This window comes from Exophiala bonariae (genome assembly GCF_035927105.1).
Source record: "Exophiala bonariae strain CCFEE 5792 chromosome Unknown scaffold_2, whole genome shotgun sequence".
NCBI lineage: Eukaryota > Fungi > Ascomycota > Eurotiomycetes > Chaetothyriales > Herpotrichiellaceae > Exophiala > Exophiala bonariae.
The window spans coordinates 2,078,996-2,099,422 of record NW_027042477.1 but is presented as its reverse complement, the minus strand read 5'-3'; the positions used below and the strand labels follow the sequence as shown (position 1 = coordinate 2,099,422).

General features: G+C 50.0%; 6 protein-coding genes across 6 annotated transcripts; 2 read left to right on the top strand and 4 right to left on the bottom strand.

The window, feature by feature from the left end:
• Nucleotides 1-613: 613 nt before the first annotated feature.
• Nucleotides 614-2,039, bottom strand: LTR84_005276 (uncharacterized protein; the record flags this gene model as incomplete). The annotated part of the gene is made up of 2 exons (XM_064848847.1): nucleotides 614-1,862; nucleotides 1,921-2,039. The coding sequence occupies 2 exons, from the start codon at nucleotides 2,037-2,039 to the stop codon at nucleotides 614-616; spliced, it is 1,368 nt and encodes a 455-aa protein (XP_064711471.1).
• A 322-nt stretch (nucleotides 2,040-2,361) lies between these two features.
• LTR84_005275 (uncharacterized protein) lies at nucleotides 2,362-2,802 on the top strand (the record flags this gene model as incomplete). Its single annotated transcript, XM_064848846.1, has 1 exon — nucleotides 2,362-2,802. The coding sequence occupies one exon, from the start codon at nucleotides 2,362-2,364 to the stop codon at nucleotides 2,800-2,802; it is 441 nt and encodes a 146-aa protein (XP_064711470.1).
• A 1,360-nt stretch (nucleotides 2,803-4,162) lies between these two features.
• Nucleotides 4,163-5,597, bottom strand: LTR84_005274 (uncharacterized protein; the record flags this gene model as incomplete). Its single annotated transcript, XM_064848845.1, has 2 exons — nucleotides 4,163-4,491; nucleotides 4,553-5,597. The coding sequence occupies 2 exons, from the start codon at nucleotides 5,595-5,597 to the stop codon at nucleotides 4,163-4,165; spliced, it is 1,374 nt and encodes a 457-aa protein (XP_064711469.1).
• Nucleotides 5,598-7,354: 1,757 nt separating this feature from the next.
• LTR84_005273 (uncharacterized protein) lies at nucleotides 7,355-8,660 on the top strand (the record flags this gene model as incomplete). The annotated part of the gene is made up of 4 exons (XM_064848844.1): nucleotides 7,355-7,477; nucleotides 7,536-7,570; nucleotides 7,630-8,278; nucleotides 8,331-8,660. The coding sequence occupies 4 exons, from the start codon at nucleotides 7,355-7,357 to the stop codon at nucleotides 8,658-8,660; spliced, it is 1,137 nt and encodes a 378-aa protein (XP_064711468.1).
• Nucleotides 8,661-10,224: 1,564 nt separating this feature from the next.
• On the bottom strand, nucleotides 10,225-11,442 carry LTR84_005272 (uncharacterized protein; the record flags this gene model as incomplete). Its single annotated transcript, XM_064848843.1, has 1 exon — nucleotides 10,225-11,442. One exon carries the CDS (start codon nucleotides 11,440-11,442, stop codon nucleotides 10,225-10,227), a length of 1,218 nt encoding a protein of 405 aa, XP_064711467.1.
• Nucleotides 11,443-12,144: 702 nt separating this feature from the next.
• Nucleotides 12,145-12,737, bottom strand: LTR84_005271 (uncharacterized protein; the record flags this gene model as incomplete). Its single annotated transcript, XM_064848842.1, has 2 exons — nucleotides 12,145-12,542; nucleotides 12,605-12,737. 2 exons carry the CDS (start codon nucleotides 12,735-12,737, stop codon nucleotides 12,145-12,147), a joined length of 531 nt encoding a protein of 176 aa, XP_064711466.1.
• Nucleotides 12,738-20,427: the final 7,690 nt, after the last annotated feature.

The window sequence follows — 20,427 nt, the reverse complement described above, 5'->3', positions numbered from 1 at the left end:
CTTGATCTTAATCATCCCGAGAGTTGACGCTGATGAGCAACCCCACAAGATTGACGGCATGAGCTACTGTTGCGACTCTCCTGGTTCGATTTCTTTGTTCCCATATACATACATATGCCAAAGACTTTATTTAAGCTTGCTTGAAGATTCCATCGACTTGCTTGGATGGGAACCCGGTGTAAATCATTGCCGGCATGGATTTTCCAGTGGCCGTCTTAGAAAGATGCTTTATCTTATCTGTGCACGAAGGTGCTGCTGATTGAGTACTTGATACTTCCAATTCATGCGCTGCTCTCTGTCCTGCTGGAAATCCCAGTTCATTGTGGAGCGCTGAGTTGAGGTACGAAGATAAGAAGGATCGGGTCCGCGAAACCCACATCAAGAACTTGAAACCTTAGCTCCAGAAGATTTGCATCGCCTGTTCACCCCAACTATGCTAAGATGCTACTGCCAACTGTGTGCAAGAATATGACGCCCCAAATGCTCCTCAAAATCCTCGGCTGGATGTAAGTGCATCTCATGGGACATCTTCTCTAGAAATCACATCGGTGATAACTAATATCCAATGATTCTTCGATAGGGTCCTGGGCAATATGTTGTTTCCATCATGCGTTCATCCAAGAGCTTTGCGGAATTGTTTGACGAATCCGCTGTCTTTGCGCTGCCATACGTCGTCTCTTCGTTTCTGACTTGCATCGCTTCTTCCACTGGCGCCAGCTTTGGTTTCCATACGTGATCGCGCGGTGGTTGACGTGGAAGGGTCGGCATTAGAAAGTCGGCCAGGCGAAGCCTTTATATCGTTGTGATTATGATTATCGTTATGATTATCGTGGTCTTGGTCCGCGAGGCTAATCTTACCCTCGTCCCATTCCTTCCCCTCGCCTCGTTTCCGCCACTTCACGTCTCGGATATCTCTGTCATCATCAGCAGCGCCGTCGCCAAGCAAGTTTCTCTTCGTCAAGGCGCTCTTCTCCCAGCGCTCGATCTCCTGGTCTCCGAATCCGGCTTCGCGCATACGATCAGCTTGTTTGTTCTGCCAGGCCCGACGGTCGCGCAGGGCTTCCAGCGCGTTGTCCCAGTCGTCTCCGTCGGATGCATCGTAACCGAGAGGTGTGTCATTCAATGGGTTGTATGCTGTGGAGAAGTGGTGGTCGATGTTTGATGTTGCACCATTCGGTTTGTGGAAGCCGCGGCCTCTTCGACGGGGAGGGGATATTGTAGATGAATCGTTTTTGGGTGGAAGGGGCCCGATGATCGTAGCTAACGGGTCTGAAGTTGTGCTTGATGAGGTAGATGCTGATCGATGGCGCGTGTGCTTGTGTTCTGTCCTTCGATGTCGCGATCTTTCCGAGTATTGGTCTTGGCCGCTATCGCTATGAGAATCGCGTCGTTTCCTTTGTCGATTCGTGTCAATGTGTTTCGACCGGCCCTCGTTCTGACTTCTTCTCTCATGCGACCTCGACCGGTGCCTATGAGACGTGGCTCTGTCGTTTTTGTGACGACGGTCATCATCTTCAGGGTCACCATCATGACGTCTCCTTCCGTCGCGGTGTCTAGACTCTGGACTTCTCGATCGATTGGACCTTGATTTCCCATGTCGTCGTTCTCGTCGTGGTTCGTCTCTCCGATGGTGTTGGTTGTTTAACCTTGAATGATCGTTTTCATCGCTCACACGCCGCTTTTTCGAAGGTCTTTCAGACACAAGGCCGTCTCCAAATCCTGAGTCCTTCTCTCGAATATTCCTCAATCGTATCCGCGCCTCCAATTCTTCCTTTTTCTTAAGCGCGGCATTGTGAGAATCGGCTTCTCGAACAAGGTTCTTCAAGAATCGTGTATTGGGCTTTGGGACGGAATTACCTGGCCTGCGGAAACATGCAGATTAGAGACACGGGTGTCGGGGCGGAGATGCTGACTCCTTACCTTTGTGCTCTCAAAGCGGACATGCCCATCGAAGAATATCGGATCGAACTTTTGCGGGCGTCCTCAGCCAGCAATTTAGCGACGTACTCGTCATCATTGAAATCACCTTTGTTTGACATCGTAGGTTCGGCATGGAATCCCTGGTTTGGTCAACACCAGACCTAGCGTCCGAAGTGAAAAGCAAGACTTACCTTGAAGAGGAAGGAATTCGTTTCGTCTAGTTGACATGGTGCTTTCTTCGGAATGTGCCTCGGCAGACCTTCCCCTTCTCGCCTAAATATCATGAAGTGACTAGTGTTTCGACGGCTCTACAGAGCTCTCTTGAACGACGAGGGAGTGGAGCGCTCCAGTTTACATATGAATGATTAAGATGTCTCGTTGAACCATTACTCAAAACGTTGTCTATTCAATCCATCTATCATGTTCTAAGACAGTCAAAGTATGTTACCTCGAATCCTACGATACATCAGGGCAGCTCCTATCCCCAACACAGGATCCGTGGCCAGAGATCTACTTGCCTCGGAAAGGACATTCCTCGCATGGGCTAGAAGTGGTCTCGGGTTTATCGCATTGGGTGTAGCACTAGAGAAAGTGGAAGCCTTCGCAGCCATTTCTCCGACCTTGCTTCATTTATCGGACTCAAGGACCAAAGTCGCCGCTGGTATCCTTGTTGGAAGTGGCAGTCTCTGTGTTGCACATGGCACTCAAAGGTACTTCAGCACACTAAGACTGCTACAGGAAGGGAAATTCAGACCCAATACCGGTGGGGTGACTCTCATGGCTGTCACTTGTATTGCCATCGCTGTTTCCGGCAGTCTTTTAGTTCTGGAGAACGAAGCGACAAAGGTAAAGGAAGCTGAAAAGACCACACCGAAAGTTTGAAAACTTTGATCCCACCGTTTAGCTTTTGCGACTTACAAGTTAGCCGCCCCAAATGGAAACGACAGGTGATATGTTCCTACGTACCGACCGGAGCAAACTGGTTGATATCGATTCTTTCCCTGCTGAAGCTCACACAACTGTTGGGTCAAATTCAACTGCATCCGGGAACGCCATGATACAGTTGGAATAATCGTCAGACGTCTCCCGATGGAAGAGCTGAACACGATTTTATTGGTCTAAAGGGCCACGACCGCTCTAGCTCCAGACACTGCAGCCAATGCTAGCAGGGCTCTTTGACCACACGCCTCTATCCATATGCTGATTCAAGATCATTCAATGAAAGCTACTCAGAAGAAACGGCCACAAGGGTCCGGTTTAGAGGTGCCTTCGTGCTTCACCTCGCTGAAATCTGGACCTCAAGACCGAGTCAAATTTCCATCCAAATCCATTCTCGACTAAAAAGCATATACTACGAACGAATCAATGCAACTCACCTGAAGCTTCATAGAAAGAGTATTTACAGGCTCATTCAACAGTTAGTTGAATTGAGCTGATGTAAGTCCATGTCCCATGAAGTTACACCTACAGTTAGTGTGCAGTACTAATTAGGAGAAACAGGTAGTACATAGCACAATTTCTCAGAATCCCTTTCGCAATCGACCACAGGATGTGGAAAATAGGGCTTCCCGTCCGCTCAGCCGTCCTCAAACCACATGCCGGCCAGGTAGTAGTGACGTCGGTGACGAGTTGCGAATTCTGGCTGTTGATTGTTTTTGCCCCTCGTGGATAATGTGTACAGAGCTTGAAATACTAGATATACATGTTTTTTTTTCGGTAACAGACTCGATGTAAATCATGAGTTTTGTTTACTTTGCTGGGCGAGAAGCCCCAGGACAGGCAAAGGAGAAATCCTGGCGAGATTTGCGAGATTTGCGAGATCAGAGTTAGCACATGAGTGGGTGGGGCCTCATCTAAATAGTTAAGGTAGTCTTATATCGTATTCTGTGATTGATACCGAAGGAGGTCACGGTGCAATACTTGCCCAAGTAAGGGTGCAAAAAGGCACGGGAAAGCCTAAGGAAAAGGTCCACTTGCGATGGCATGCGTGATACGTATATACTCGGCTCCGATCAGCAATGGGCACGGCAAACGAGTAAGCAAGGACATGACGTGAGCAAGTTGAATTGCAGGCGTAAGACGTCTTGGGAATTGTATTGTTTGTGAGACTCATCCTCTGGCTAGGAACTGTTCTTGCGATGGTGTCGACTGAGATCAGGTCATGCCCGTAAATATGTCCATTTATTCATGAATATGCCTATATACCGCTGCTCATACATAGATCATGCTAGGAGACAAGGTTTCAAAACCTCGATTGAACCTTTGTTCCCACGTCCTGTAGGGCCCAGTCGGAGAATTGTTTCTGAGATACGGCCTGTTTGGCTTGTGCGGGCGTGAATCCCTTGGCCTGAGTTGCAGGGTTGTAACCAAGACCGGTGATCTTAGCAACTTCCTCGTCTGATACTGGTTTTGCGGCCTGTCCGTCGGCACGCTTGTAGACGGTGCATACAACAGCGCCTCCTAGGCCAAGATTGTGTTGTAGGCAATATTTGGTATCCTTGACCAAGCGGTTGTTGGCCCAGCCTCGTAGATGCCATACGAGTTCGGCGCACTGTGCTAGACCGGTAGCTCCTATTTGATTTGTTAGAATCTGTCGACGGGTGGATGAGTGGTGTAATGAATAATGACTTACCGAGAGGATGACCCTTGGAGATCAATCCACCGGAGGGGTTGATGACATATTTTCCTCCATACGTGATACCACCGGCGCGTACTAATTCGTGTGCTTTACCCTTGGGAGACAGCCCAAGAGCATCAATCGTCACTAATTCATTGGCGCTAAAGCAATCGTGAACCTCTACGACACTAACATCGTTGGGAGTGATGCCAGCCTGCTTGAGAGCCTCCTTTCCAGCAAATTCAGACATGCTGTAGCCGACTAGCTCAATTGATGATTTATTGAAGAGATTTGGGGAGTCAGTGGCGAGCTGTTGACCTGCAATAAGGACAGCCTGAGACTTGAGGTGCGGTCGCTTGTCGAGGAACTCTTGCGAAACCACGACCGTTGCAGCTGCACCATCTGACGTCGGACAGCACTGGAGTTTAGTGAGAGGGGAGAAGATCATGGGTGACTTGAGGATTTCTTCCAGAGTATATTCTTGCTGAAATTGAGAGTAAGGGTTTCGCTTGCTATGTTCGTGGTTGACTCTTGCGATCTCGGCAAAATCTTCAGCCTTTGCATCATATTTCTCCATGTACTCACGGCCAGCATTGCCGAATAGCTGAGCGGCTCCCGGAGCATTAGTTACACCTCTTGTTTCTAGCATAATCTTGTTCGTCGTGCTGGTAGGTGGCTCGCGATCGTTGAAGTAGTTCTGTAGGCTACCAGGAGACATCTTCTCGAAGCCAACGACAAGAACACAATCAGCGGCGCCATATGCGATAGCTTGTCGTGCCATGTTCAGCCCAGTGCTGCCGGTTGAGCAGTTGTTATTGACATTGTAGATAGGAATCTGGGTCATTCCGAATTGATAGAAAACTCGCTGTCCGCAAGTAGAATCGCCATAGCAGTAACAGGCAATACCTTGATCAACGTCATCATAATTGATCTGGGCATCGAGCATGGCTTTGACACCGGCTTCGAAGCCAACCTCATGGTAGTCGACCTTTCCTCGAGGCTTGATGAACTTTGTCATGCCCACGCCGAGGACGTAGGCTGGGGCGGCTTTGCGAGGCATGATGGGGGTGGGGGAATCGGTAGGAGGTGCGGTGTTATTGATTACTTGATGGCAGCCTGAATTGACAATGTACAGAGGAGATGGGAATGTACTCGAGATTCGCAAGTAATGGTTCACAGATAAAATCAACCGTTCGCAGTCATGCGAGTGCGGTTATGTATCTATTTATTTGATTAGTGCCTCGCAAGTCCGACTTCCTCGGCTTCTCGGTGCTCCCAAAAATGTTCGGACAGCGGCCAGTGGACAAGTTCATTCTGGAGCATAAGCGTTGCGGGGGAGCTTCTGTCAGCCGAGGCCCCCCAAGTCAAACCGAAATGCTGTCAGCCTCAGTCTGGGCCTCTGAGTCGTCCACGAGTGCATTAAAGCTGTTGAGGCTCACCGTATATTATTCGTCCTGGGCCTGATGACTTGCCGTAGAATTCTACGGTGTCGCATAGTGTGATTCTGGTTCAACACCAGTCCTCCCGTCACTGACACTATTCCTCCACGATATTCAAATGGCGCTTTGGTCCCCACGAGGATGCTTGACCGCCAATGATCATCATTGAAACACTCCCAATCCTGCATGACACAATGATTAGCTATTGGGAAGTGTTGACTGTACACCTCCAAATGTCTGTGAGTGGCTCACCATTGCGGAGAGGACAGCCGTCCAAGAGCCGTTGTGGGGTCAAACCAACCAGAAATCACGAGTGTCCATGGGTGCGGATTGAGTGCCTACCGGTGCCAATAGGGGTGGTCCTGGGGTCCAGGGATCCCTAGCAGCCCTAACGCATGCCTTCTCAGGCTTGTCCTCAAGGCTTTGGGCACCGACGTCAGAAATCAGGATGTTTCCTCTGGCACAACAGTCATCATTGCTTTGTCTGCACAATGCCCCTCTTATCTCCTGAAGGTGCCATTGGGTGATTGGCATCCAGCCCACCCCCCACAATTTGCTCCAAACCAACCAGCAACTGTCTCTTGCTTTGTCCAAATGTCTGTCTGAGAAGAGCAATATGACCACAGACACCCTTGCGAGGCACATGCACATTCCATTGTTGCTGTACTCCTCGGTCTACACTTCAGCAGTATCAGACTGACCTTTTCACTTCTCTCTTTGTGCGAGTCATTGACTGGGAGATTCGTTATAGCTTCAATGCTCGTGCCAACCTGTCCTGCACCGTTCCGATTCTTTCTCGTCCAGACTTGACAACGCCCAACATTTTGTTGCTACTGCTCTCGATCCGACGAGACTGGTACCTACCAACTCAAAAGCTTCAGGCCAAGCTATTGTCCATTCGACTCACAGTCGTGAACGAGCCAGAACATACCTGGAACATACCACAGACACAGGCAACTCCTTTACATTGTATCCACACGATACCATTCTTTTTTATACGCTTCGGAGCCGCCTAAGGACACTTCAGTGGTCTTGTGCTTCGATCTTCAGTTGTCCTCTGTGGCTTCTGACAAGAAAGAGAATCGCTTATAAGGCGGCAATCGATGGATTGTGGAACGCGTAGAGATCTGCTCATTTGATTGAGAGATCTTCTTGCGTTCCATCGGGTTCCGCAGCCCAAACCAAATATCAAGAAAGCGAGGAGTAGGGGATATTGCGAGGTGACTTGGATAACTTGGTTTACGCCGAGGGATTCTACAAAAGATCATAGTCACCCACGATGATCCATGCTACTAAGGACGACGACACTCGCCACCTTCCTCTGAACCATGATTCAACATCAAAACTACCGTCCAAGTCTTCTCAACCACCCTTAAAAATGTCTCGCAAACCAAAGGTCGACACGGATTGGAATTCTCCAGATACTCGAATATACTATGCCAAAAAGTACAGGCAGACACTTGCATCCGCACCTGCTTGTGCTCTGGCTGTGATCGCTGGTGTGAGTTTGTCCAATTTAATACTATTTCGCAGAAGAAACCACGACTAACTCAACAAAGGCTCCTCTCGAGAATGTCAAAGTCCGAATGCAATCGTAAGTGATGAAGAAGTGTATCCCAACAGGTTCTTCTTAACAACTAACAATCCTATCAGCCGCTACTTCCCCAATGCATATCAAGCCACAAAGCACACTTTTCAAACTGAAGGCATTCGAGGCTTCTGGGCCGGCACTTTTTCTCCACTCGTCTCAATCACCACAAGCCGAGCCCTAGGCTTTTCGATCTACAGAAAGGCGAAATACACTCTCGACAGTTGGATCGAAGCTGGTACAGGCTCGTCTCCGCTTCAACATGTCAACAAACCAGGCACATACCCCAATCCAGCGACATTACTTTGCTTTACTGGAGCAGGCATGATATCTGGAGGTGTCATGGCACTCGCACTGACTCCCATCGAGTTGATCAAGAACGCTACCCAATCCTCCGTGCTCATGGCATCCTCCTCCTCAACTACCGCCACCCCCAAACCCACTTCAGGCACGGCAGCTCCGTTGGCTAAGAACTACGGACGTGTCAGTTCATGGCAATCAACGAAACGTATCATTCAAAGACGGGGATTTTTTGGACTTTGGACAGGTTTCCGATTGCATTTGCTTCGAGACGTCATTGGTAGTGGTATCTATTTCGGTGTGTACGAGACGACCAAGCAGTCGTTGAATTCATATTATGGTGCGGAGAAAGCAAACACGCCTGGTGCCATTGCTATTGCTGGGGCAATCTGTGGCATTGGCGCTTGGGTAGTGGTAAGTCTAACATCATTTTCAATAAACCTCTTACTAACACTGTTCGCAACAGACATACCCGTTAGACACGATGAAGACCCGTGCACAAAACAATCTGGTAGCGACCGGGAACTCCGCAGCGACAAAGACGACGAAGGGCCCATCAACCTCATCTGCCACCAGCGCGGCCTTGACCCAAGCCGCAATGCGATCGAGCAAATGGAAGGGAGTGGAAATGATCATCATCCGATCGTCAATCCAGAACATGATTCAAATGAGCTTCTTTGAGCAGGCAAAGGTGGTCATCGACAACATGAGCTTCAGCGATGGGAGTAAAACCTTGCCAGAGGTGGAGCGCCATTTTGGCCGAGACAGCAAGATCTCGAAGAATGATAAGTTGTGACTTTGATGCGCTGGTGGACGTCAACACAAGGTGATGTTTAAAGCGAAAAAACTCGAAATACAAACAGAGTACATACCTTGTGACTCGAATGCTGATTGTTGAAAGTACTTCCTCCCTTTTCATCTCTTGCTTTATTTTTTCCTTCTGAGAGATGTGCCTCAGACTCAACGTCGATCACCAGTCAGAATGCATGAATCCATCCTTGATTGACGTCAAAGAACAAACTCACGGGTGTTGACTCCTTGAGGAGACAAGCCGCACACGCTGAGGTTGGACAGCCTTTCGGCATTCAGTCTTGCGATTGCACCAGAAGCAGCGAAGTGATACGGGTTGTGAGGAGATACCAACTCCCAGAGTGAAAGCCCAGTGCATTGGTGGCAGTTATATCTTGTGACATTCCGACCATCATGGTTTGATGATCCCTGATTCTGATCCCCAATTTCGTACAGGTAAATCCACAGGGATTTCGTCAGAAGAAATACTGCGAACACCTCCGAGAGACGACGACTGCCCCGAGTCCTGCCATGAGGCAGAAGAGCAGCTGACATTCGACAAACATCCCCCCTTCGAAGACAACACCACCATAGACCGATAGCTCCCTATCTGACTGCTGGTACAGAAGCCACCCCCAAGCTCCACGTCTGGCCCCTCTGGGTTTTTGTTGCACTTCTCCTTCTCGGTCCTGGCTAAGTCTCCACATTGGAGCTCCCCTGAGTGGCAACGTCAGCGACCCGTCGTGTATCAGGACGATAACCTGCCTTCCCAAGGCTCGCACCGACGAAGGCGATCCACTGCTCTGGTCTTCACGCCCTCTACGGCCCTTCTCCCCAGCACGTGCCCATTGCCCCTCCTCTCGGCTATGCCACTATTATACACACCTCGCTATCCCTATGCTTCCACGAAGGTCCGTTCTTGTCTTTGCCAAGGTGTTGAACCCGTCCCTTTGCATGTCCTGTCTCGTTTCTCTCCCGACCCCCCTGACCGTCGGCGAAAACAAAACACAAGCAGCACAAGCTCCTATCGCTCGCCTACTTCTCACTGACCGTGACCCATCGCGTCACGAGAGGCCTTCCATTAGCTATAGCATACCGTCCACGCAGAACTCTCTCCTCTCTCTAGTAAATGTTAATGGCTTCGCGAGTCACTGTACCCAGAGTGGCTCGACGAGCTGGATCCCGCGGGACCGGATCGACACCTCGTCTGGTTTTCATGTTTGGTAGAGACCAGGCTTGGGCTGCCTATCCCTGTCGTGTAGGTGTAGACTCATGATAGAGTGAAGGTACTCGTGGACGGGTGTTTCTCTTTAGCCTGATGTGGTGAAGAGAGTTGTAGTAAGGGAAGGGGATCGAGATATGGAGGCAGGGGACGATGTCAATCAGATGGAATACGCAGTATCAATACCATTATCTACTCCAGTGCAGCCCAATGCATATGTCCAGTTACAAAATGGGGGTATCATCTTTTCTCTTCCGTCAATGTCTCATATGCCTCTACTCGTGCATTTCTCGTCCATGAGCAACGTCTCATCATTCATCTACCTCTTGCGGCTAGAACTTACCATCGGTCATTCTTCCATTCTCTTCTTCTCACTGTCCAAAGCCTCGGACACATCCCCCAAGGCTGTAACATAATTTGAACCTGTTCCTGGACCGTCGAGTAAAGGGCTAGTTGGAGCCGTGACCATTACACCATCACGATCTTTGTCCTTTTCCTTCTCGCGAGGTTCCTTTCCTCCCCCGATGCTACCACTAATGCTGTCGGTACGACCATGGGCACCCAGTAGTCCACTTCGAATACTCGCAGCATCGCCATATTTGCTGCCAATGTAACTATTTCGTTCACTAGTCAACGCCGGAGCAGTAATTCCGGAGGTGGAAATTAGAGACGCGCGCTCTGCATTGAGCATTGAGCGTGGGTAAGTTGAGGTCCCTGGTTCACGCAATGAGACGTTATCGCCTCCTGGAGAGATGATGGTGCCTGACAAGACAGACAAAGGAAGGGATTCTCGACTTCCACCGAACATGGATGCCGGGGCTAGAGCTTTCATGGAAGCATTTGTATCCACTGAATTCCGCCGGCGGCGCTTTGATGAAGAAGCAAGTGTAAGAATGGAGGCATCGTCGGTCAGGACGTTGTTTGCTGTGGCAGACTGGTATGTAGTGGGTTGACCATGAGGAGCAAGATGAGCGGGTACGGCAGTAGCAGGTTGGAGATGAAACGAAGTAGGATGGCTTGTGTTCGAGGTATGGGAAGTAGCTTGCGCGGCGGGATTGTGATGCGGTGGAGCAATAGATTGTACTGTGGTCAAAGTAGTGGCGAAAGAGCGCACTGAAGGAGCTGGCGATGAGAAAGTACTGTCCCGACCGCCTTCTGTTCTTGCAGCAGTTGCGCTGGTGCCCACGCCTGAAGGTGCGACGTCAGACATGATAGTTTCGGCGTTTGTAGCAAGAGTTGGGGCCCTCGACTTGGGTTGGATCTGGCCATCATGGGACACTGAGATCGAGTGCTGATTCTGGGATAATGAACTTTGTCGAGATCGTTGGGAGGAGAGGGGAGTCGAGAGGGAAACGTGGGGATTGTTGGCAGGGTCTGGACGCGATGAGAGAGAATAAGGGTTGTTCTTCGTAGCGTTGCCCTTCTTAGACTTGCTATTCATATTCATGTTGGATCGACGGGAGCCTTCAGCAGCATCGTTGGAGTCGACATGCAGGGCTTTGAGACTGGCAAGGCGGCGCATCCAAGCCGCAAAAGGACGGCGACGGTCATGGCGGTCTAGGAACATGGTGGTTAGCTAGAGAATTCGAGGCAGAGGGGGAGTGCAGTCACCATGAGGGCGTTGGGAAACCTCTGTAGAAGCCATTTGATTGATCTGAGATAGGTGGGAGTGAACGCGTGTTGCTTGATTGTAGTGGTGACGTTGTTGGCGATGACGAGAAAGTAGAAATAGGGCGAGGCGCAGTCGGGTCAGAAAGGGTTGGGTGCGTGGATGGGGTGTTTAATAACACGGGTACAGTTGAATGGGTGGGCGATTGAGAGAAGTAGAACGAGTGTACGTGTACCGCGTGGTCTGGAGACCGACTGGAGGTTCCGAAGTTGAAAATACTGGACTGATGGATTGAGGGATGGTTCGAGTTGAGTTGGTGGAGGATAGGTACCAAGTACATTATTATGCGTTGGGGACGAGTAGCAAGTGCGAGGTACTCGGTAGCTCCTTCTCCTCAAAGTCACACCCACGTGGCTGCTCCAGGTTTCACCCACAACTTGAATCCTCAGCCTTCAGGTTCACCTTCAGGGCTTGGGCTCCTCTATTTCAGCCTTCCGCGCCTAGAAAGCCACCCGTGTTGGAGCTCGAGGATATCGTCCTTTAATTTCAGGAGAGCAACCGTGAACTCGAGCAATTTCTGCTCTCGAGAAACTCATATTAAGGGGATGAATGATAGTATCTACCTTTTGCCCCGTCACATCCAGACCGCAGATAAGTCTTTTACATAAAATCATCATCATAAAAGTTGCTATCCTGATCCTGGTTGCTCACCATATTCTCCTCTCGCATCAGGTCATCATAGGCATGATCCTTTTGATATCGAAGAGCTTCTCGGTTCTTCTTCTCTTCTCGATCCGCCGCCTTCTGCTGCTCCCGTGCAAGCCTCTCGACCTTGCGCTTCTCCTTTTGGTCCGCTTCTCTCTCGGCTCGTAGATCCGGAAAGTTCTCCTCGCGCGTCTTGTTCAGCCGGTTGACGATGGGATTCTGGCGTGTGGCGACATGTATCTTCTTGACCATCTTCTGGTCATGGAATGACACTTGGCCCGTGGCCATGGATGCATCCTTCCTCAAGTTCGACCATGGCGTGTAAATGATGGTCACGTTGTCCTTTTTGTTGCCTGAAAACATTGTGCTGTCACTTTCCCGGTTACATCCATTCATTTGGGACCGCATGACCTACCTTCAATAGAATTGGCCTTGGTAAGTTGCGCACAGTCTTCCAACAGGCCGGGCTGGATTGAGGTCCAACTCTCACCAGGTTGAAGTCGGACATAGACGTGAGCACTCGACAGATTGTCGACGTGGAACTTCATCTCCAGTCAGCAACAAATAGTCCAACGTCAAGACGAACAGTCCGGCAGCAGTACCCTAAGTTGGAAATCAAAATCTCAGCCTACGTCTGTGCTTTAGTATCAACAAACTTGCTCTCACCACACATCCTCATCCCAACCGAACTTGATGAGATCTTCGTCTGTCATCCATGGTCAATTCCATCACCCGCACGACACATTCCGGTGACATGTTTGACGCACTTTCCACTTTGTCTTTTCCAACGTAGATGAACGCGGCAGGCTCAACCGCCGTGGATTTGAAGTAGTAAACCATCTCGCACCTTGGCAGCTCTCAGGTAGGAATGTTCTCGACTTGCTTGGTCTTGCTCAGTCGTGAAATGGTGATCAATTGAGTAGCTAGCCTTGCAGATTCGAGGGTTAGAGGCCTAGACCCTCCAAACCTCCAAGTGCTATCCGGACGTGTGTCTCGAGTCTTTGGCCATCAGTGGTGGCTGTCTCCGAGTCCCTGCTCGTTGCAGGGCCAAAATTCACGGTGTGGGAAATGAGTGCTTGTGATCCGCCGAATTCCGCGCAATCTCGCTCCGGTCAATCACAGAGCACAAAGCAACCTACCACCCGAACCACGTGCCTGACCCGAGGAGAAACGGGCAGAAACTTGAAAGAAATTGACTCCATGTCAGGAGACTTTGACCGTGGATCAGCAACATCCTTTCGCAACATTCTTCAGTTGCACCATTTTTATTATTAAGGTTAAATTCAATCCAGCGCCCCATCCGTTTGAAAAAGTCTGTTTCTACCAAGATATCCACTTAGTCGCTAACTGCTGCTATGGTAAAGACATTCCGCTCAGGACAAGAACTTGAGGGGTCGAATGGTAGTTCAGAGATACGACTAGCAACAAATGGATCGATAAATTCATAAACCCCGCGGCTCCATAAGCTCGTATCGCGTCTGGTCACACCGTCCTCTGTGGGCCATCGCCGTCGTCTAACCTGTCACTCGCAGTTTCCTCTGAGAAACTGTAAATCTGAAGCGCTCTTTCCGCTTGTCGCCGCGCCGTCAGCAGACTTATGATAACCCTGACCGTGATAACGCCAATGCCCATGGCGCCGTTGGTGCCGTTTATGCCTGCAGGGATCTAGAGCACCTCCCTGCAGGTATCTTGGGTAAGCGAGAGCCTCGTCTCGAGCAGCTCGGAGTATCTGCTCCGACACTGTCATATGATGATGGAAAGTCTGATCCATGACTCGCGTCGCCGCGTTCTCGTGCGCATCCTCACGAAGATTTAGACCATGTCCGTATCAAATCAGAGGGACTAAAAACCAAACCCCCGTAACAAAAACAATCAACAGCCAGGTTTCGCGACTCATCACCGACGTGACTACTTGCTGACCGGCATGTGGCTTAAGTATAGCTGAGCGAACGGGAAGCACTGTTTTCCACATCCTATGGTCGATTGCGAAGGGATTTCTTCGCTGCCTTAACTGTATTGTCTGTGGTGATATTCGCGGCCAAGACCGACTAGAAGGTTCCTCGATGGAGTCGAACTTCTTAGCGTAGTGTGAATAAGTGATCTCTCAAGTTAGAGGACAGATGACCGTACTTGATCCGTGCCGTGTTCAGTAGCAGCTTGTTTGTTCCGGCGCCTAGACTCAGGCCTAGCATGTGTTCATGGCGCCCAAGACTTCTTTCGCCGCTGGGCAGGTGGAAACGTCAGGCCATACACCCACTGTTCATCTGGGTGCTTGCATCCAGCCCAAAGAATCCTGGGCGTCAAAGATCTAGAACCAACGAATTCTCGCGCAATGCTTCGGGTAGGCGGTCCTTTCTTAGCATTCCCTCACCACGTTGTGGAGAGGCAGGCTAGGGCGTAATCGCTGTGATTTTTTCCGATCCGTTGATCCGCCAAAGTGCTTCTGCGAGATGCGATTTGTTCTTTTCACGAGGACCGTGTCGATAGCCTAGCTTTGGGAAGTTTCAACACCACTTTGAATAACCCTGGCTGCAGATGCTGATAATCAGTAGGAAAGGGATGTTCACAAGCTTCAGTAGCGGTGAGGTTTTCAGATTCACGATTGCCAAAAGAAGGATCTTGAGCGGCAGTTCACATACTTTGCGATCGGGAAAACCCACAGCTCATTGCTCAAATCAGTGATCGCTTTCCCTCCAGCAAAGACAGGGCCAGGTTCACAGGCCTCGTCCACTGCGTGAGGGAAGGAGAGCTCGGGTATTTCTATGACATTGGATATCGGCAGTAAGATGTGCGGATAACTGCCAGCAGTAGCCTTTGCAGTCGCTGGACAGGATTGACTCTTGACCCAAAACAACCAATAACCTTGTCCTTGCAATTAAGATCAGATTCCAAGTTCCTAGTTCAAGAATGTAGATCGGCAGCAGCAGCCAATCCGGACTGGGATGTTCAGCCTCGTTGATGAGGTCAACAACTTACGGTGATCATCGACTCAAGCATCGTGGCCCCACCTGACTCTTGGGTAAACTCCAATGGGCAAGGGCTGACTGACGGCTTCCTGACCGCCACTTACAGGCTGAAAGAAACTACGAGAGTCAGGAAGCTCCGTGTAGATCTGTCACTACTGGTCGTATGCGGTTATCCTTCAACCGCGATCGTTCGGGTTCGATAGAAGAACGGGACTTCGGCATTCAAGGTTTTTGACATCTCAAAGAACAGACCTACCTGGATCAATCAGTCTCGTTTCGTGGGAATAACTTGTCAGACGACTGGACTACCTACCTTGGCAATAAGAAGGCTGCATCGGAAGCGAAAGTTAATATTCGTCATCGGTCTTGGTATTTTTGAAGCCCACGGACGGGCTCTGACTTGGAGAATTGGGGAAATGGGAGAAGGGAAGCGGGGAAAGGCGACAGGTGAACAGCGTAGCACGAATCATTATTAGACAGGTTGAGCAAGCTGCAACAACCAGCGATCACCCAAAGTGGATCCCTTTAGACCTAGTTTCGACTAGCTCTAGACTAATGACTAAATAGGTAAGAGTCAAGGATCACCGGAGATGGGTCTGCTCAACCTGTCTATTTGTCGGCTCGCGGAGATACCTTTCGTAAAATCACAATGAAGGAGTTACACAAAAGCTTTCCGACATGATAATTGCCAAAGTTTCTATTACGGAAAGTACCGTTAGCCAGATTGATGCATCGGGTACAATACCCTCAAATGCGTAGCGAGTTCACAAGAATAAATGTTCCAGTGGGCAAATAAAAGGTCAGGCTGGATGGGGCTGGACGGGGCTGGATCGGATCTTGGTAATTAGCGCTCATCATCAACCAGATCCATCTCACAATGTCAAGAAATAGACGGGAAAAAGAGCCATGTGTTTTACAACTTACCACGAGGTCTGGCATGTGTTCTCCCAGAGAGAAGCGGTTGTGTAATGCTCGGTTTCATAGACCACTGCACGGGCCAGCCAAATTAACTTTCCACGACGACCATATCAGGCTTCAACTCTCGAGGGTTGATTTGTCGACTGTAACACTGATCGTGATTCGTAAACGGCTGAGGTGTCCAGGGCGGAAGCCGATCTCACGATCCCCTGTCTAGTGGTCTTCTACATGCCCCTACCCATCCACCATCATAGTGGCTTGGTGATGGAACTTGGGTCTTGAGGTAACTGCTAGATACGGGTTGACCGAACGTAGATTATTTCAAAGTGTTGCTCTTCTGAACCGGATGATCTGATCACTGGCGCAATTGGCAGCCATAGGTTGTGGAAAGCATCGAGCTACCGCATTCGTAGTGTAGAGTCAACTATGCCAACAGATGGCATCACTTGAAATGCAGGTAGTCGAGAACCGCAAAGCCTAAGCCTGACCACTGGCACCAATTCTAGTCATGGGAACGGAACTCCGGTCAGGCCGCACTTGTTCCACAACAATGGAGACAACGCCAACTCAATTTTGGTCGTACGAAGTAGACAAAATATGGATGAACTTGATGCCCAACCTCTGAAGACTTTTGTCTCGAACTGGACACATGATTAGAGTTTGATAAACTTCGGTGCTCGGCTGGGATTGTTAGGCGACCAATGGGAAAGGTGCGTTCTTGAAAGCGATCGCCATTGCGTATTTAGACGACCAGCCGGAGAATTGAGTGATCATGCGAAAACTATGCCCAGTCTAAACAATCGTTGGGTTGCAAGTAATTCAAGACGAGGCTCTGGAGGAAAAAAGACAGAGTCAGAGGTCGATACCAGACAGAGTCTTGGTCGACAAAAACTTCATGCGGAAACAAAGCGCGCCGTGAAAACGGCTCTGTCATAATCCGGGCCCGATCATCAGTCGCGAGCCGGGGAGGAAGCTAAAATGAAGCCGATCGAAGACATGTCAGAATCCTTAGGAGAAATGGGAGCAGCAGCCACGAACATGGAGGACTAGGATCCGGCATATTGTCGTTCAATGGTTCTCGACTTGGCATACTCGTAGGTTGAGAGCACAATCATCACCAAGCTGTTCGCACTGGTTGCCAGAAGTCCGCACCTGTCTCATGCAATTATGCATGCAGCTCACTATCACAGGGCTGCTAGTTAGTGGCACCACTCCACATGGAAGGTTGCTGTTAAGTTTGAGCCTGTTCAGCCGACAGAACCCACGACATGAATCGTGCTCACAACCTCATGTCCAATCCCGGTGTGCACCAAAATTGAGTCCGTGACTGAAACTCTTTGTGGCTCACATCACGATACATCAATGTCCACCATATTCTGGTCCATATTCGTGTATCAAAACGAGGACGAGGACGAAGTCTCCGTAATTTGGACCGAGGCGGTCCGCCCGGCAATGCTGGCTGTGTTCCGGTATACTCAATCGCCTCGTTAGGTATTTCGTAAACTCTGCGGCCTGTCGTTGTCGATACGGACTCAAGACCAACCCGATTGACACAAGCTGAAAAGAACCCATCACTAGCGCGGCAGTACTAGCGCATGTGGGGGGTCTGAGAACAATTCACTGATGAGATAGTGTCGTCTCTGAGAGGCCTTTCATGAGCCGCAAGAGCGGCAAAGCTGCATATCAGCCGTTGAAGTGACAGCTTGGGACTCCCGTATTTGAGGCAGCTGGTCTCTCAATGAGTGGATGAGGTTCATCCCTTGTCCAAGATCCGAAAGAGTATGGAGTACATGGTCCTGTAAGGCCTCGCCAATGTCTTCACCAGCTGTCTTGACAGGCTGCAGCACGGAGCCGTGAACAAACGCATCCTCACGTCATGTGGCGTCTGTATTGGGAACAGCCGCGATGGCACCAACTACCTTGCTCAGTAATAGACGCCTTTAGAATGATATACTCGTGTAAGACTGTGCTGTTCAAGATCACAAAACAGGAGAGATTCTAGATCGCTGTGGCTACTCTGGAACAGAGTCATTACTGCAGGAACCTTTGAGGAAGGTAGCAGCTTCTAGCTAGAGGATGGATTTCTGTCCTAGTATCTAGGTTGTGAGTGTGTTACCTCGTACAGTCGACCACTATTTGCAGTTCGTGTTCACACGATCTAGACACTGGAATTGGCTGGCAATTGAGGAGATATCCGTTTCACATTGCATTGGCCTACCGCAAGAGCTGCAGCAAAGTCGCTACTAAGCAGGGTTGGGGGTGGGACTGTTTGTGGAAACAACGCCCATTCGTGGAGGCATCACGAGTCTCAACTTCCACGTTGCGCCAGGAAGTCCAACTTCATGCCCTCCACTGCAACGTTGGAAGAAGCAAAAACAAGAGAACGGCGAATAGATTATTCTCGGTCAACAACCATTGCCCTCGTGTCCCTTGTTGTTGACCTTTTCCAGTGGTCACTGAGAGTTCTTTGAGGCCGTCACGACTCATCACCTTTTGACGGTTTAACCAACCACAAGCTCCCCCACGTTTGCCCAGAAATCCTGGTCACAATCTCATCCAACAATCCGCCCATTGGGAGCGCTAGGAGCAGGCGACGTGGCCGGGATCGCCCAGAAGCGCGGAATTATGATTCATTTCTCGCAAGTCGAGAAATGTAGGTTGTTTCGTCCGCAGTGGTACAAGTGAACGTTCAAAGCCTTTGTGTACTCATAAATAGGAACGCCTCGGCGTCTCTTGACTCTTGTGAACTTGATAACCCTGTAACAAATAGTAGTGAGCCGTAATGACTTGCCTGTGTTTGAAACAAGAAACCCTGTCTGCCATAGTTCCTGGTGTGGAAAGCTCCAGACGGTCTAGTTGATAGTTGTGCCTGGTCCAATAGGGCCAGATAAAGATTTTGATGGGTAATTCGAGTTCAGGGCTCGACTGATGGGTTAACTAGCCGGGCCGCTCCTGGTCCGTTTGCTGCCAGTCGTGTGCTGGCCAGATTGACAGGTCAAGATCACCGGCATCAATTTTGCCCCCGTCGCTGAGGCATGCCACTCATTCCTTCAGCATTGTGACAGGCCGGCATATGGTGAGCGGCGACATCCCTCAAACGAAGAAACAGAACGGAGTGACCACTGATCGACGTGGACTACCTGTACACTGGGCCTGATCGTAGCAGTGCACTCAATGGAGTAACCCAGCTCTCCAAGAGCATTGAATGAGGTATCATATGAGGACTCCATATGTCGAAAAGGATTCGACAGACCCTGCAGTATCGTGGCCAATTCTAGCGAGAGCGCAAATGTACAGCAAGGTTCAAGCTTGAGCAGCTCACTTTTCTCCCATTGGGAGGAAGGAGAAGCCACCAACTGATCAAGCTTACTTCTGAAGGTTTGTGCAGGGGACCATGACCCATCCACGACGAAAACCGAGTAATTGTACTCGCAACTTGACTGGCTGAGAGAGTTGGGGTTGGGGTTTCTTTGTCCTTCGGAGGTCCATCCTTACGCCTTGGCAGCTGGATCAGACCACTGAATTTTCGCATACAACCACCTGTAAAGTTCCCGCTAAAGGTCGGAATCTTTGGCTTTCATGCGGGCTGCTAAGGTAGTTTTTGCTGTGTGCAGCTTATCATGCCCGTGGTCCACTCACAACCTTTCAGGCTTTCAGGCATCAACTTGCTCCTCATTGGAACACTAACACAACGCGACAGAGACAAACCTGGGTGAACCTCCTCAGAAAGAGCCAGGTCAAGGCCCTGGGGGGATTATTCTGGTACCTCAGTACTTATCCTTACCTTGTTTGTCCCTGGGGAGGACATGACCGGGTACGCTGGTCCCGAGAGTTCGCTGCTGGGGACAGGGGCCATTTAAAGGACAAATCGGACATCGTCGTGTATCATAGCGACTAACTCCGGGCAACAATCGCACCATGAATCATCCACCGCCTGTGCTTCAAAACTCAGAAAGTAAGAAAAACCTTGTTTCGTCCACCGGCTCCGAGGACCCATCTAGTTTGTGCCAGATGTATGAGACCCGTCCACGGCGAAAGTGCTGAACTGTCTGGTACTCGGGACGGATTAACACGTGTCCCACGCGCACAGAATTGCAATTTGGGAGAGATCAAACCGACATGACCAAGAGTCCCGCCCCGATGTCACACTCCCCGTTGCGGCCACGAACCCATTTTGAACGAGACGTGCAAGTGTCCTTCTCATCTACAAATGCTCGGACCCGTCTTCTTGACCAAGGAGCATCATTTGAATGCGCCACAAAGCATATTCTCAATCAGCAAGAAACTGGAGTGTAGGATTAGGATCTGCTTTTCCACTGACATGGATGCACCTCTTCCGTGCACCTCTATGGGC